A 17560-nucleotide genomic window follows, 5' to 3' on the forward strand; every position below is an offset into this window, starting at 1 on the left:
CATAAAATGTAATACTTTGTCCCCAAAAGTGTTCAAACCATTTTTATTTCTATTTGATGGTTCTCTGTCACATCTAGTGGTTTTCATTTATCTCTGATTCACACATTAATAGACCATAATAATAATAAGTATTATTACTATCTATTATCAATGAGCCTATGAGAATGAATAATTATTTCTAACATGTCTGGAGAAGGAAATGTATGCGTGTGTATATGTATATATATATATATATATATATATATATATATATATATATATATATATATATATATATATATATGACATTTTATTAGATTTTATATTATATTACTATTTAATGAAACTCACTGGTTTAAAAGAAATATGTCAAGCTCAATCGATAGCATTTGTGGCATAATGTTGATTACCACAAAAAAATCATTTCGACTCGTCCGTCCTTTTCTTTAAAAAAAGCAAAAATCAAAGTTACAGTGATGCACTTACAATGGAAGTGAATGGGGCCAAGTTTTGGAGGGTTCAAAGAAAGAAATGTGAAGCTTATAATTTTATAAAAGCACTTACATGAATTCTTCTGTTAAAAACCATGAATTATTTGAGCTGTAAAGTTGTTTAAATCGTAATTTTTACAGTCGTTTTAGGGTTTGTTGACATTACATCGTCATGGCAACGTTGTAAAATTGGCTATAACGTTACACAGAAAAGGTTAGTAAGCGATTTTATCACACTAAAATCATGTTAACATGCATATTGTTTATGTTTTGTGGCTATACTTTTGAAATAGTGAGTATTTAAACGTTTACAGCTTGGCCCCATTCACTTTCATTCTAAGTGCCTCACTGGAACGGAGAAGTTTGCCTTTTTAAAGAAAAGGAGGGGCAAGTCCAAATTATTTTTTGTGGTTATCAACTTTATCCCACAAATGCTGTCGACTGAACCCGGAATATTCATTTAATAAGAGATTAACTGAACGCGTGCTGGACCGTTTTGCTCTCGCTTGAACCGGAAGTGGTCTTGCCATCTCATGACACCGGCGTTTATCATTCACAGCCTGATTCCTCCGTGAAGTGTCAGTGGAATAATGAATTAAAACACTATTGTTTACTCTCGAATTTTAAGGATCAGCCATCTAGTCCACATTTGGGTTCGGGATTCTAGTATCTGAGTGATCTCATTGGTTTTAAAGATGTCAGTGGTGGGTTTTGACGTAGGTTTTATGAACTGTTATGTAGCGGTAGCTCGAGCTGGAGGAATCGAGACCGCCGCGAATGAATACAGCGACCGATGCACACCGTGAGTCTTAGTTATCATCATTTATTCCATAAATATGCACAAACGCACTTTAGAGGTGTGACAGGGACTGTTTGAGATTTCCAACTGTGGATAGTTGAACTGTTTATTGACTCTCTTTGTGACGAGCAAGAATTTGACAGACAGGCTTTGTCTCAAAAGTGAGCTGCCTACTTAGACAGCATTTTTGGTCAATTTTAGGCAGCTAGGTAGGCAGTTATCTACCTTTAAAAAAGTATTGTGGTGATACCATGGTACACCGATGGTATCAGATGGTAATACCATCGTACTTTGATAAATACCACGGTACAGTGTATTACCATGGAATTTTGCAATATACCAAAGTACTGAAATCCCCATGTACGTGTACAGAGGTATTTACATGTTCAAAAAACTATGGCATTGACATGTAACATTGTAATACCATGGTAGTTTTTGGTAGGTTTTTTTTTTTTTAAGTGTAGGATTTGACACAGATTGTTAGTTAAACCACCTACACTACAGCCATCACTCCTTCAACACTTATTAATTTTTTTCACCTTTTCAGGGATCAAATTAAAATGTGTCATATTAAATTCAGATCGAATTGCTCGTTTGTTTCATGTATTTGGATGTACATTGCAGTAGTAATACAGTACCTATGATGCCCTTTTGTGTATTATGTGTAAAAAGAATAAAGCTGAATTTGTAGAATAGAATACATAGAATGGTATAACTAATCTAAATAGGTTACATTTAAGTGAATTGTTTTATTTATAAAATAATTTGTGCCCTGGTAATTATCAGTAATATTGGGACACTGTTTTAACTCATATGCACAGCATCTGTGATGTAATAAATTTATTTAAAATGTATTTTCAGAGCATGTGTGTCTTTTGGACCACGTAATCGATCCATTGGTGCAGCAGCTAAGAGCCAGGTATGCAATGTAATCTTGAAAATGTCCCATTCTGAAAAGTCCCTTTAAACCGCCTCTGATTTGCGGCCTTCACATTTGTAATCATGAGTTTATTCATTTTGTTTGTCTCAAACAGATTGTCACCAACTGCAAAAACACTGTCCAAGGATTCAAACGTTTCCACGGTCGAGCTTTCTCAGATCCATTTGTCCAGAACATGAAGTCCAGTCTTGTTTATGACCTGTCACAAATGCCTTCAGGAACAACTGGCATAAAGGTAAGTATCTAGAAATGAGGCATTATCAAGTCAACAACAGATAACAAGACATTTTAAGATCAGAAGGAATCTGAGCTGCAATTGCAAGCACAACATGTTGTGAAATGGCTGATCAAATTGTGCCAGCATTGTTCAGAGGTTTGGTTTTGGCAGCAAAACCTCCTAGGAATAGCCAAGCACTGATTTCTGCTGTGCAATGAATGTGGTGAGAATGGTGGTGAGTGTTTGTGAGCTGTTTTTGTCCTTAATCAGTTGTATGTTCTCTGATGTTTTCATAGGTTATGTACATGGAGGAAGAGAAGGTGTTCAGCATTGAGCAGATCACAGCAATGCTCCTCACCAAACTGAAGGAGACTGCAGAGAGTAACCTCAAGAAACCTGTAGCTGATTGTGTCATCTCTGTAAGTTTAAACATTGGTCATTATGACAGATATTCCGAATAGGGCTGGGTCGATGCAATCAAATATCGATATATATCGAGATACTTTTTCTCATACCTTAGATCCATGAATCAGTATTTATAGTAAACAATTTGTGTATTCATATCATGTAAACACACAACAAAGTTGGCACACTGCTACTTTCAATTTAATTAAATGAGCTCACCAAGAGACAAAAACGTGATGTTTCGAGCTACATGCTCTTCAACAGACATCAGTATATAACTGAAATATACCCAAATTAATTGGAATTGAAATTGGAATTGATTCTAAATAGATTCAGATTATGATATTGTGATATATCGCTACTTATATTGAATCATGACATGTGTATCGCAATACGTAACGTATTGTGAGGTGCCAGGCGATACCCAGCCCTAATCCCGAACGATCCGGATAAAGGTGCACTTATGCTCTGGAAAAGTTAAATAATGGAGGGTTTAGGCAAACTTGAATGAAGAAAACTTAGCAAACATGTTAACTCTTGTAGATGGTTAACCACTAAAATTAGGAACAACCTATTGGTGAAGTGGACATTCAGCTTTTCCTTGTAAAAAACAAAACAAAACAAAAAACACACTTTGTCTACACTGAAAGTGTCAAAGCTGCATGTCATCTCAGAAAGTAACCACAATCAGCTGTAAGCCTAAGGCCACGTCCTCACTAAGGGGCCGTTCACATGGAACACGTACTTGTGCTAAAAAAACAGTTGGATGCAGCTCCATGAATGGAGCAGAACGCAGGTGTCTTGAAATGCATTTAAACAGTTGAAGTTCTTTTTAACTTTTCACCAAATAAATAGGCTTAATAAATATAACATCTTATTACATGAAACTATTCAAGTAAGAAATACAGTACAGAGCACCACAAAACTTATGCACATCCTGAATGCAGAATGACACGCTTCAATGTAACCGGAGTGCTTCAGGGCAATCCTTGCTGTGCAGTCAAGGTACACATCTAGTTAACAACATCAAGCAGTTTAAACCTTTATTCTTCAACTATTATTTAAGCAGTGTAAGATAGAACAAGGGAAATACTGTAATATCTACACAACGCCTCACAAATACGTAAGCATTACTCACAGCAGAGGATTTAACATCCAGCACTGATCGTCTTGAATGTCTTGTTGATGCGGCATTTTGATCTGTAAAAAGACTAAACCTAAAGCATTAAAGAGACGAAACTTCTTGCAGAGGCTTTAACTGCTGACAGTTATTCACTGTTAAACACAGCAAGCTATCGTCATGCAAAAACGCTCTCCAAGAAGTTGCTTCTCTTAATTAATTTCATAATTGCGTCTCCCATTAAAACCACCACCACTAAAAATATGATTGTTAGTACTTGAACCCACTAATCGACTAGTCAATTGTTAGACGACTAGTTGATTAGTCGACCACCCTGGCACATCCCTAGTCTACTCTATTATGTTTCCAAATAAATACAGTTTAAAATCTCATAGGTCCCCTGCTATTACACTGATGCTGAGAGGAGATCTGTCATCGATGCAGCTCAGATTGCTGGACTCAACTGCCTGAGACTAATGAATGAAACAACTGCAGGTAAGTTCTCCAGAGTTTAATGCAGCGTTTAATTTGCAACACATCTGACTTACCACTCTTAAATGATATCTGTGGTTTTTCCTTGCAGTGGCTCTGGCTTATGGCATTTACAAGCAGGATCTTCCAGCTCTTGAGGAAAAACCAAGGAATGTGGTGTTTGTGGATCTTGGCCATTCGAGTTACCAGGTCTCGGTCTGTGCCTTTAATAAAGGCAAGCTGAAGGTGTGTACAGAAAACATTTATACCCAAAAATGTGATCATGGCATAATTTATAGTATCAAACAATTGTAGTTGCAGGAAAACTAAATGGATTTCTACATGAGTTGGTCATAGATATTGATTTTCAACTCGAGTCACAGCAGTAGACAAACACAGTCTGCTTAAATAACACATACAATGACACATTTACATGTATTTATTGAACATATTGTGTAAACTGTAACTCTATGTTGTTGTGTTGAAAGTTCACCGTATTGACAAATCTGCCCATACAGATTCTTGCCACAGCATTTGACCCTGAGATGGGTGGCAAAGACTTTGACGAGAGACTGGTGAAACATTTTTGTGAGGAGTTTGCCGTGAAGTATAAGCTGGATGTGAAGACCAAGCCCAGAGCTCTGGTCCGACTGTACCAGGAATGTGAAAAGCTGAAGAAGCTGATGAGTGCCAACTCCTCTGACCTGCCCCTCAACATCGAGTGTTTCATGAATGACATTGACGTCTCAGGCAGACTGAACAGGTAAATAGTCCTTTAATTTTAGCTGAGATGGTACAGTCACTTTAATCCACTGCCTGTTGTGATTCAAATGCAGAATGCTCAATTGTGACATTCTGTGGTCAAATATTTTTATTTACTGACCACTAAACTGTATAACTGGCCATGGTCCCAGGCAACCAGTTTACTGCATAGCTGTGTCTGTCGTCTCTTTTGTCTAGAATAATCAAATAATTTCAACTCAAATCGAGGTAATCTAGGTAATAATGTACAGTTATTGCAGAATGAACCCCAATATGGTGAAACATGACTGATAAAGTCCTGATCACCCTGTCTGGGTTTATTTTTTGATAATGACTTGCTGACAGTATATTATCCATTATTACTTATCACCACTGAAATGCATTAATTTGGACAACTATAGAAAAATTCAGGTCAACCACAATTAAAGGGCCTTTATCAGAGATGTCATACTGTGAGTACTTCAGTCTGAGCTTATAATATTTTTTATTGACAGGGCTCAATTTGAAGAGATGTGTGCTGATATTTTAGCGAGGGTGGAATATCCACTGCGCAGTCTCATGGAACAAGCTCGTAAGTGTTGACACTTTCTTGGATAATAGGAATGTATGTTATAGAAAACATCCATTCACCATCTGTCTTTTCCTCCTTCCAGATATGAAGAGGGATGATGTTCATGCTGTAGAAATAGTGGGTGGTGGCTCTCGAATGCCGGCCATCAAAGAGAGAATCAGCAAATTCTTTGGGAAGGAACTGAGCACAACACTGAACGCTGATGAGGCCGTGGCCAGAGGATGTGCCCTTCAGGTCAGTCGTCACTCTGTTTATGTTTACTCTACTGACTGAATCAATGCTAACAGTTTAACAAGACATGCACATAACTTTTATTTGATAGCATTTGTGACCTTTGTAATGGTTTACAGTTGTGCTCAAAAGTTTGCATACCCTTGGAGAATTGGTAATATATGTACCATTTTTAAAGAAAACATGAGTGAGCAGGCAAAACACATTTCTTTTATTTCTTATGGAATTCATATTCAACTGTAGGTTATAACAGAATGGCACAATCATAAAACAAAACATGGCAACAAAGAAAAAAATGAAATGACCCCTGTTCAAAATTCTGCATACCCTTCGTTCTTAATATGGTGTATTGCCCCCTTTAGCATCAATGACAGCATGCAGTCTTTTGTAATAGATGTCTATGAGGCCCCAAATTCTTGCAGGTGGTATAGCTGCCCATTTGTCTTGGCAAAATTCCTCCAGGTCATGCAAAGTCTTCGGTCGTCTTGCATGAACCGCACGTTTGAGATCTCCCCAGAGTGGCTCGATGATATTAAGGTCAGGAGACTGTGATGGCCACTCCAGAACCTTCACCTTTTTCTGCTGTAACCACTGGAGGGTCAACTTGGCCTTGTGCTTAGGCTCATTGTCGTGCTGGAAAGTCCAAGAGCGTCCCATGCGCAGCTTTCGTGCAGAAGAATGCAAATTGTCTGCCAGTATTTTCTGATAACATGCTGCATTCATCTTGCCATCAATTTTCACAAGATTCCCCGTGCCTTTAGAGCTCACACACCCCCAAAACATCGAGTCACCACCATGCTTCACAGTGGGGATGGTATTCTTTTCACTATAGGCCTTGTTGACCCCTCTCCAAACATAGCGCTTATGGTTGTGACCATAAAGCTCTATTTTGGTCTCGTCACTCCAAATTACAGTGTGCCAGAAGCTGTGAGGCGTGTCAAGGTGTTGTCATTTGTGGCATTGACACAGTAAAGGCTTCTTTCTGGCAGCTCAACCATGCAGCTCATTTTTGTTCAAGTACTCGTTGTATTGTGCTCCTTGAAACAACCACACCATCTTTTTCCAGAGCAGCCTGTATTTCTCCTGAGGTTACCTGTGGGTTTTTCTTTGTATCCCGAACAATTCTTCTGGCAGTTGTGGCTGAAATCTTTCTTGGTCTACCTGACCTTGGCTTGGTATCAAGAGATCCCTGAATTTTCCACTTTTTAATAAGTGATTGAACAGTACTGACTGGCATTTTCAAGGCTTTGGATATCTTTTTATATCCTTTTCCATCTTTTTAAAGTTCCATTACGTTGTTACGCAGGTCTTTTGACAGTTCTTTTCTGCTCCCCATGGCTCAGTATCTAGCCTGCTCAGTGCATCCACGTGAGAGCTAACAAACTCATTGACTATTTATACACAGACACTAATTGCAATTTAAAAAGTGTGTGGGAAATTAACCTTTAATTGTCATTTAAACCTGTGTGTGTCACCTTGTGTGTCTGTAACAAGGCCAAACATTCAAGGGTGTGTAAACTTTTGATCAGGGCCATTTGGGTGATTTTTGTTATCATTATGATTTAAAAAGGAGCCAAACAACTATGTGATAATAAATGGCTTCATATGATCACTATCCTTAAATAAAAGACAGTTTTTTGCATGATCAGTCATATTTTCAGAATCAATGCCAAAATTTCACAATTTCTGCCAGGGTATGCAAACTTTTGAGCACAACTGTATATCCTCATTGGCTATGTTTTTTTAATCCACAGTGCGCTATCCTCTCCCCTGCATTTAAAGTTCGTGAGTTTTCTATAACAGATGTGGTTCCTTATCCCATCTCTCTGAAGTGGAATTCTGCAGCTGAAGATGGAGTCAGGTACAAACAGTTGTGATCTAGAGTTTTACTGTCTTGTTGGTTTAGGTCTCAATTTTCCCTTGATTTTCAAAATGGTTGTTTTATTTGTTTTGTTATTTTATTTAATTCTAGTGATTGTGAGGTTTTCCCAAAGAACCATGCAGCACCTTTCTCCAAAGTGTTAACCTTCTACCGGAGAGAGCCTTTCTCCTTGGAGGCGTACTACAATTGCCCAAAAGAGCTCCCATATCCAGATCCCACAATAGGTATGCAAATTCATCTAAAATTAACACCTGCCAAATGGAAGTAAAAATTGGCTTTGGTGAGGAAATCAAATGGAGTTTCTGGCCAGTTGACCAGTAGCATTTATTTTTTTAAGGACGTGCAAAATGCAGGGATGTGATTTTTGCGGATCAATCCGGAATTCCGTTTTTACCAACCTAAAAATGTGACCCATGTTAATTCTCTATAAGCTGTGCATTCTATGTAAAAACTTTTCACCTAAACAAGTGTCATTTAACCTTGCCACTACTGCTGCGTCATGCATATACTTAAGAGTTGAGAGCGCGCAAGACGGAGGGTAGATTTTTGCCGTCAGCGCTTTATTCAAGTCAGGTTTATATTAATCAATCCAGAGAAATAAAAGCTTATAAATGGTTGCATATTAAACCGGTTTGAACTATTGCTACAGTTGCTACCATGTTAAAATCGCTGATGTTAAGGGGCAATTCAAGCGTTACGGATGTGATATTTGCAGTGAAAACGTGAAAGTACCCAGTGGCAGTATTTTGAACCATTTGTATGTATAATCATAAACGCCTACAGACAGTCCAGACAATAGAAAATGTTCTAGACAAGTCTAGACAAGTTTTTTCCTGTTTAGATCGGGAAATGAACTTTCGTTACAGACGTGATAAAAATGGACATGATTTTAGCGAGAGACCACACAATTGTTGCACTTTTTCTAATTGTGTTTACCTCAGTGGGAATAGTACCTGCAAGGGGTTAAGCTAGGATTGTTTTCTTTTTTATTGTTGTAACTGCAGAACTGAATTTCAGAACTGTAGAACACATTCCTGGCTTTAATTCACTGAATGAAAATAAAAAGATCAAAATTGCAGTGTGTTTGTGATAGGTGTTATTTTATAGAGAGACTGGCAAGTGTATTAAGTTTTGATCAATACAGTGACTTCCACTGATTTCATAAATATACAGCTAAACTGAACCCTTTTCTTAAGGACAAAACATTTTTTTATTGAAATTGTGCAAAATGCAGTCTCATTGCGGTAGAATATATATAATTTTTCTTAATTCACCTGCCATTGGTAATGGCAAAAATTTATTTTTAGGACCTCCACATACTCTATTCTGTACTTTATTTACACTACAAAAAATTTACATTTGTCATACATCTTCTGTATTTTTTATTTTATTTTTTTATTAACAATTTTTATTGATTCCATTCAACAAATTAAATAAACATAACAGAAAATACGTAATGAAATTATATAAAATTAAACCCTTCCCCTTTAGGGGGGGTGTATGCTACTCCCAAAAATAGTACAGAGCAGGTGGCGCAGCTGTAAATACCTAAAGAATTGAGACCTGGGAATCCCAAAATGTTGAACCAAATTTTCAAAAGATCTCAACACTCCACTAGGATTGCAGCGGTATACCGGTTTCACGGTATACCACGGTATGAAAATTGACAGTTTTCATACCATGTACATTTGCTTATTTACGGTATTGAGAAAAAAAATGCAACCAGACGGAGAATCTCACCTGCGCGTGCGCATCTCCTTTCCTCCTTGACTGCCTGTCAGACTCGTCAACTTGTGCCACACACATGCAGCGGAGAAAATGTCAGAGAGAAGCGAGGCAAGGGGGTCTGACATAAGTGTGTGTGTGTGTGAGTTAAAGCAGTTTTCTCAACTGGTGGATCGCGACCTAAAGTGGGTTGCAGGTCTGTTTGGACTGGGTCGCGGACAACAGGGAAAGAACAATGCCATGGCTCTCCCATTGAAGATATTTCGGCGGCCGCACAAGTGATGGCCTATTTAGGACTGCCGAGGCAGATTTAATGATAATCTCGAAATCAGCATAAGGCTTCTTATCTGCACTTTCGCACAAGTGTAACGGAACCAGCTCGCGATCATGATCTGCTCTTCTCTCTCACACGTGCGTGAAACAACCGGGCTTCCCTCGATATTGCGGAGCGCAGACCTCAAAACTGATGTGACCAATTTCAATTCTAGTGAGACTTTTCTAGTTTAAAGCATTACGGAGGAAGTCAAGTCAAACCCATCAAATAGTAGGCAGCCCTGACATGCCAAACAGCACTGAGGAGGAAAAGAGTAACACTGTGCTATGCGCTAATTTTTTTTTTTTTTATTATACATCACCTTTACAAAATTGTTTCACGATTTTACGAGTAAAAGTAACTGTTATATTTTGACAAAGTTATAGTTTCATATGAAATAATCCAAAGGTAGAATCTATTAGACCTCATTTTATATCAACAGTGGAAGTTGTAGTTAAAGTTTCAAAATGTGTTTCAGTTAGTATTTATTTTTTCATAAATATTATAATTTGTTATTATTATTACTATTATTTAAGACTAGCTACACTGACCTAACCATGGTAATGAGGAGCCTTTCCTCCTGTGGAATATGTATGTTCTGTTTGAATTATGTTTGAAATTAGGAAACAAATGGAATAATAACGGGCTCATATAAATAAATATGCTCTTCAATTTTTAAAAGGGGGGAGAGAGAACTTCCTGTCACTTTTGTTGTTGCATGTCCTTGTACTTGAAAACCATGAACAAAACTATGCAACATAAAAGGAAATGTGACCCAGGATACATTAAAGACAGGTTACGTTTTTACTATGGTGGGTCGCCACTTGATTTCCAATGTAAAATCTGGGTGCTGAAGCAAAACCAGTTGAGAACCACTGAGTTGAAGGTACAGACAGGAGCAGTCTGACTGTGCTGTCGCGCACCTACAGTATACAGTTGTGCTCAAAAGTTTGCATACCCTGGCAGAAATTGTGAAATTTTGGCATTGATTTTGAAAATATGACTAATCATGCAAAAAAACTGTCTTTTATTTAAGGATAGTGATCATATGAAGCCATTTATCATCACATAGTTGTTTGGCTCCTTTTTAAATCATAATGATAACAGAAAGCACCCAAATGGCCCTGATCAAAAGTTTACACACCCTTGAATGTTTGGCCTTGTTACAGACACACAAGGTGACACACACAGGTTTAAATGGCAATTAAAGGTTAATTTCCCACACCTGTGGCTTTTTAAAAAGCAATTAGTGTCTGTGTATAAATAGTCAATGAGTTTGTTAGCTCTCACGTGGATGCACTGAGCATGCTAGATACTGAGCCATGGGGAGCAGAAAAGAACTGTCAAAAGACCAGCGTAACAAGGTAATGGAACTTTATAAAAATGGAAAAGGATATAAAAAGATATCCAAAGCCTTGAAAATGCCAATCAGTACTGTTCAATCACTTATTAAGAAGTGGAAAATTCAGAGATCTCTTGATACCAAGCCAAGGTCAGGTAGACCAAGAAAGATTTCAGCCACAACTGCCAGAAGAATAGTTCAGGATACAAAGAAAAACCCACAGGTAACCTCAGGAGAAATACAGGCTGCTCTGGAAAAAGTTGTTTCAAGGAGCACAATACGACAATACTTGAACAAAAATGAGCTGCATGGTTGAGTTGCCAGAAAGAAGCCTTTACTGTGTCAATGCCACAAATGACAACACCTTGACACGCCTCACAGCTTCTGGCACACTGTAATTTGGAGTGACGAGACCAAAATAGAGCTTTATGGTCACAACCATAAGCGCTATGTTTGGAGAGGGGTCAACAAGGCCTATAGTGAAAAGAATACCATCCCCACTGTGAAGCATGATGGTGGCTCACTGATGTTTTGGGGGTGTGTGAGCTCTAAAGGCACGGGGAATCTTGTGAAAATTGATGGCAAGATGAATGCAGCATGTTATCAGAAAATACTGGCAGACAATTTGCATTCTTCTGCACGAAAGCTGCGCATGGGATGCTCTTGGACTTTCCAGCACGACAATGAGCCTAAGCACAAGGCCAAGTTGCCCCTCCAGTGGTTACAGCAGAAAAAGGTGAAGGTTCTGGAGTGGCCATCACAGTCTCCTGTCCTTAATATCATCGAGCCACTCTGGGGAGATCTCAAACGTGCGGTTCATGCAAGACGACCGAAGACTTTGCATGACCTGGAGGCATTTTGCCTAGACAAATGGGCAGGTATACCACCTGCAAGAATTTGGGGCTTCAGACAACTATTACACAAGACTGCATGCTGTCATTGATGCTAAAGGCGGCAATACACAGTATTAAGAACTAAGGGTATGCAGAATTTTGAACAGGGGTCATTTCATTTTTTTCTTTGTTGCCATGTTTTGTTTTATGATTGTGCCATTCTGTTATAACCTACAGTTGAATATGAATCCCATAAGAAATAAAAGAAATGTGTTTTGCCTGCTCACTCATGTTTTCTTTAAAAATGGTACATATATTACCAATTCTCCAAGGGTATGCAAACTTTTGAGCACAACTGTATGTTAATTATTAATAATCATAGGGCATTACTTTTAAAAGCTCACACAGCTGATGTTATTTTTCATTTAGTAGTTAATTTAACATGCTATGCTAACATGTAAACTAACATGCTTTAGTTATATAACATGTTATAGTTACATGCTGTTTTTTTTATCATGTTTATAATTCGGTTTATTATTATAATTCTGTTAGCTTTCTTATTCTATTTTATTTATTTTCAAAAGGGAGACTTTTTTTTACACATACTTCCATTAAAAATAATGTTTTAAGTTTCAATTATAATAAAGCGTTTGTTCAACCAAAAAAAAAAAAAAAACTTCTGTTTTCACTCCTTTAAGGGTCATTGTAACTGATAGTAATAATTGTGTAATACCGTATACCGTGAAACCGTGATATTTTCTGAGATGGTTATCGTACTGTGAAACTCTCATATAGGCCACAGAGTGTATTAACCTCCTTCACAACCCAGTCTGACCAGCAGAAAGGGGACTTATTAAAACATAATTTTGGGTTCAGCCATATGCTCGAGGCAACATTTAAATAAATGTCAGAATTAAACACACTTTTGTCCATACCGCGTGCAAATGCGAGATAACGGGGTGTAACTTAACTTCTCCGGTTAGTTTGATAGAAAGGCTTTGCAATGGCGAAATAGGGGCAAGAACTTCCTGTTCAATACAAAACCAGGGAGGGGCTCTGTCAGGTGGAAGCGACCGATGAGCCAAATGTCTGAGACTGAATGCATAATAATGAAGCAAATTCTTGGGTAGGCCTAGCCCACCATTGTCAATTGGCTTATGCAATTTACTGAAATGTAATCTGGGATGTTTACCATTCCAAATGATGGACTTCGCTATGCTATCAAATAGCTTGAAATAAGAGAGGGGGACATCTACAGGGAGAGATTGTAGCAGGTAGTTGAATTTTGGAATACAATAAATTTTAATAACATTAACCTTCCCAATCATAGATAAACGTAATGAAGCCCAACTGCCCACATCACTCGAAAACATTTTTATTAAAGAGTCAAACCTAACTCTAACTAAATCACCCAAATTTGCTGGGAATAAAATACTTAATGCCCTGTTTGGGCCACTGGAAGGCGCCCGGCTGAAAAGCTGTTACCGGGCAGTACGCTGTCAGAGCCAAAGCTTCGAATTTAGACCAATTAACTCTGTATCCTGAGAACTTAGAAAAGGAATTAATAATTCTGTGGAGGCAAGGCATAGATCTAGTAGGGTCGGAGACAAATAATAAAATATAATCTGCATAAAGCAAAAGCTTATGCGCCAGACCTCCCACCACCACCCCTGGAAAATCCTCCTCGTTTCTTATTGTGGCTGCTAATGGTTCCAGGGCAAGACAGAACAATAATGGGGAAAGAGGGCAACCCTGCCGAGTGCCCCTATTCAGAGTAAAATAATCTGTAATCAATTCGTTTGAACCGCCGTTACCGGGTAACTTAATCCACCTAATAAAAGTATTCCCGAACCCGTACATTTCCAAAATCTTAAATAGATAATCCCATTCTACCATATCAAACGCCTTTTCGACATCAAGTGAGATGGCAGCGACCGGAGTCTGATCATTCGCCACTGACCACATGATATTGATGAAACGTCTGATGTTATCAGAAGAGCTACAGCTCTGAATAAACCCGACCTGATCTATATGTATAAGAGAAGTCATAACTTTACTTAATCGGTTAGCTACATTTTTTTACAATATTTTAATGTATCTACTATTCTGTATTTGATTTCAATTGTCTTGCATTCGTTCTTCAGGCCAATACGTAGTTCAGAAGGTGGTTCCACAGGCCACAGGTGAGAGTTCAAAGGTTAAGGTGAAGGTGCGAGTGAATGTCCATGGGATCTTCAGTGTGTCCAGTGCCTCACTAGTTGAGGTGCAAAAGTCTGAAGAGGAAGAGGAGACAATGGACACGGAGCAGAACACTGAAAAAGAAAATGAGGTATTGCTTTCCAATATTCCCCACATTCCCTCTCTCCTGGCTGAAAAGCACTTGCATCTTCATGATCGGTATCCCATACCTTAATGGTGCACTCAGTAATTTTACTCTTATTAAAAAACTTTTGCACAAAGAAATAAATAGCACTTTTGAAAATAAATTAAAGTCATGACCACTCACATGAGAAAAAGAGTAAAAGGCTAATAAAAACTTAGTGGGGGTCGACATGTTGAGGTCACATGAACAGCTAAATACTACTTGCTTAAACTTGTTAAAAACCCCGTTATTGGACACTTTTGCTCACAGAATAACTTAATCATGGCTGACTGTGAATAGCGCAGCTCTACAATGGCATTAATTACTGAAAACTTTTGCACAATGCTGAATCCATGACTGCCATATCGGCTAGCACAACATGAGCGAACATGCCTGAGTGCACCTTTAAAATTTACATTTATGCATTTGGCAGATGCTTTTATCCAAAGCAAAATTCAAGGCATACATTATATCAGATGGTGTGTTCCCTGGGAATCGAACCCATGACCTTGGTTTTACAAGCGCCATGCTGTACCAGTTAAACTACATTAAAAACTTAGCATTATGGGTTAACGTTTAGGTCAGAACATGTTTTTTGATTTATTCCCAGAACAAAATGCAGGTTGATCAAGATGAACAGAAGTCACCAGGGGAGGGAGAACAGGAAGATGGAGAGAAAAAAGCTGGAACAGAGGAAATGGAGGTAAATGTGTTCCAATAGCAACAACCAAATTTCATGAATTTGTTGATCAGTTGATAACCTCAGAGATTACCAGCCCAAGATCACTTAGCTGATAATGTTTCTCTCCATGGATTGTTATCTTGTCAGACATCTGTAGAGGAAGGCAAACAGGAGAAGAAATCTGATCAGCCGCCACAAGCCAAGAAGCCCAAAGTGAAAACAAAGGTCCTGGAATTACCCATTGAAAACAATCCACAGTGGCAGTTAGCCAATGACATGCTGAATCTCTTTGTGGAGAGTGAGGTATGATTTCTGTCCAGCTGAAATCTGAATTAAGGGGCAAATGTTTTCTACATTATGATAAATCTATTGTGAAATTAATTTTCCTCAGGGTAAAATGATCATGCAAGACAAGCTTGAGAAGGAACGTAATGATGCCAAGAACAATGTGGAGGAGTATGTGTATGAAATGAGGGACAAACTGCACGGGATATTCGAGAAGTTCGTCAGTGAGAGTGTAAGAAACGCCACATGGGAGAATGTTATAAATGCATTGAGATGACTCTTAGAAAGTAAACTCAGATCTCAGTGTATGACAGTGAGTCAATGTGCCATATGCATCTGTTTTCTCTTATGTCCACTCTATTACAGGACAGAGATGCTCTCTCATTAAAACTAGAAGATACAGAGGTCTGGTTGTATGAGGATGGTGAGGACCAACCGAAACAAGTATACATTGACAAACTTGTTGAACTAAAGGTACTAAATGTCTTGGATGTCTATGATTTGTGAGATGATATAAGTTGATGTGAATGTATATAAGTTAACTATATCAATTGCACGTGTATTATGCGCTCTATAGAGCAATTTAGGGCTATTAATTTATTAAGAACGTTCTTGCAGGAACTTGGCCAGCCCATCCAAGACAGATACACAGAATTTGAGGAGAGACCCAAAGCTTTTGAAGAGTTGGGCAGACAGCTGCAACAATACATGAAGATTGTAGAGGCCTACAAAACTAAGGTGAGGTTTATTACATAAATAAGTACATAAGGTACAAATGTACACTTCCTTAGTGCACAAAGGCTTCACAAACTTCTTCTTTTTTATTGTAGGAAGAGCAGTATGATCATTTGGATGAGGCAGAGGTTCAGAAGGTGGACAGGATGGTGAATGATGTTATGATCTGGATGAACAGTAAAATGAATCACCAGAGTAAACAAAGTCTCGCCATGGAGCCTGTAGTGAAAACTTCAGAGATACAGGCCAAAACAAAGGTCAGTCTTGGTTACGTTTGTTCAAATTAGTTCTTGCAGTTCTATTGAACTATGGTACTTCAGTTGTCATTTGGCACTAACAAAAAGTACTATGGTATTACAATGTTTTTTTTTTTACATGAACGATGGAGATACCATGCTTTTTTTTTTTTTTGGAAATGTACTATTAGAAATAGCATGGTATTCTTTGAAATACCTAGGAGTACAATGTAAATGTCAAATGTAAACCAATAAAGTTTTAGGTCTCTAAAAATGTTTATTAAAAATGCAAATTCACAAGTGGACTTTTGAATCTGACTGTACTAAGAAAAGGTTTTTTTTTTTTTTTTTTTGTGGTAATCAACATTTTGCCGCAAATGCTGTCAATTGATCTTAACTTGGATTGAACCCAGAATATTCCTTTAAATCAATTCCAACTGTTAACATTTTCCACAGGAACTGTTCTCTACCTGCAATCCCATTGTGAACAAACCCAAGCCTAAAGTGGAACTGCCAAAAGAAGAGAACCCATCAGAACCGAACGGACCAGTCAATCCACAGGAGAGCGCTGAAGCCAAGCCCAGTGGCACAGAGCAACCTCCTGCAGACAGTGCAGAAACCACAGAAGCCAACCCTGATATGGACCTTGATTAAGTGTGCTGTGTAATGTTATGTTAACATTACACATTATGTTATGTAACATAATGTTATGCTAATGTTAACTGTTATGTTTCCAGTGACTGCTAAATCATCTTCCTCACAGCGGGTGTGACTCTGGCAAGGAGAGAATCAGTAGCTACATTTGCATGTCCTTTTGTATTAAGAAATTCCTAAGTAACGATGATGTAAGCCCTCTGAATGAGATCAATTCTGTCTGCCCATAATTGAATTTCTGTATAATGCTGTTTGGTTCTCTGTCAACAGTTGTTTCAATAAATATAGACTGAAACATTTATATGTCGTTTGAAGAATTCATTGAAAAATAAAGGTGCTGTAAGCGATTTTAGGCGTTCTTGAACATCCACCAGCTGAATTAGCCACGCCCCCTCTTTCCAAAACCCTGCACTCCAAAGACTCCGTTGTATTGGATCTGATGTAAGGGTGGGGGGAGCAGGACACTGTACTGGCATCTATATGGGCAGAATTATTATTTATGTTTTTCTTAGCCCATACATGCTA

The 17560-nt window shown here is 38.2% G+C and overlaps 1 protein-coding gene across 1 annotated transcript; it reads left to right on the plus strand.

The window, feature by feature from the left end:
- The first annotated feature begins 987 nt into the window (after nt 1-987).
- On the plus strand, nt 988-17336 carry hspa4b (heat shock protein 4b). The gene is made up of 19 exons (XM_051649980.1): nt 988-1272; nt 2131-2188; nt 2304-2444; nt 2723-2845; nt 4347-4446; nt 4535-4668; nt 4941-5185; nt 5679-5755; nt 5838-5989; nt 7741-7847; nt 7959-8092; nt 14226-14410; nt 15054-15146; nt 15273-15428; nt 15517-15642; nt 15777-15884; nt 16029-16148; nt 16241-16402; nt 16838-17336. The coding sequence occupies exons 1-19, from the start codon at nt 1166-1168 to the stop codon at nt 17033-17035; spliced, it is 2526 nt and encodes an 841-aa protein (XP_051505940.1). The 5' UTR covers nt 988-1165; the 3' UTR covers nt 17036-17336.
- Nucleotides 17337-17560: the final 224 nt, after the last annotated feature.

The sequence above is a fragment of the Myxocyprinus asiaticus genome, chromosome 22, assembly GCF_019703515.2.
Source record: "Myxocyprinus asiaticus isolate MX2 ecotype Aquarium Trade chromosome 22, UBuf_Myxa_2, whole genome shotgun sequence".
In the NCBI taxonomy this organism is placed as follows: domain Eukaryota; kingdom Metazoa; phylum Chordata; class Actinopteri; order Cypriniformes; family Catostomidae; genus Myxocyprinus; species Myxocyprinus asiaticus.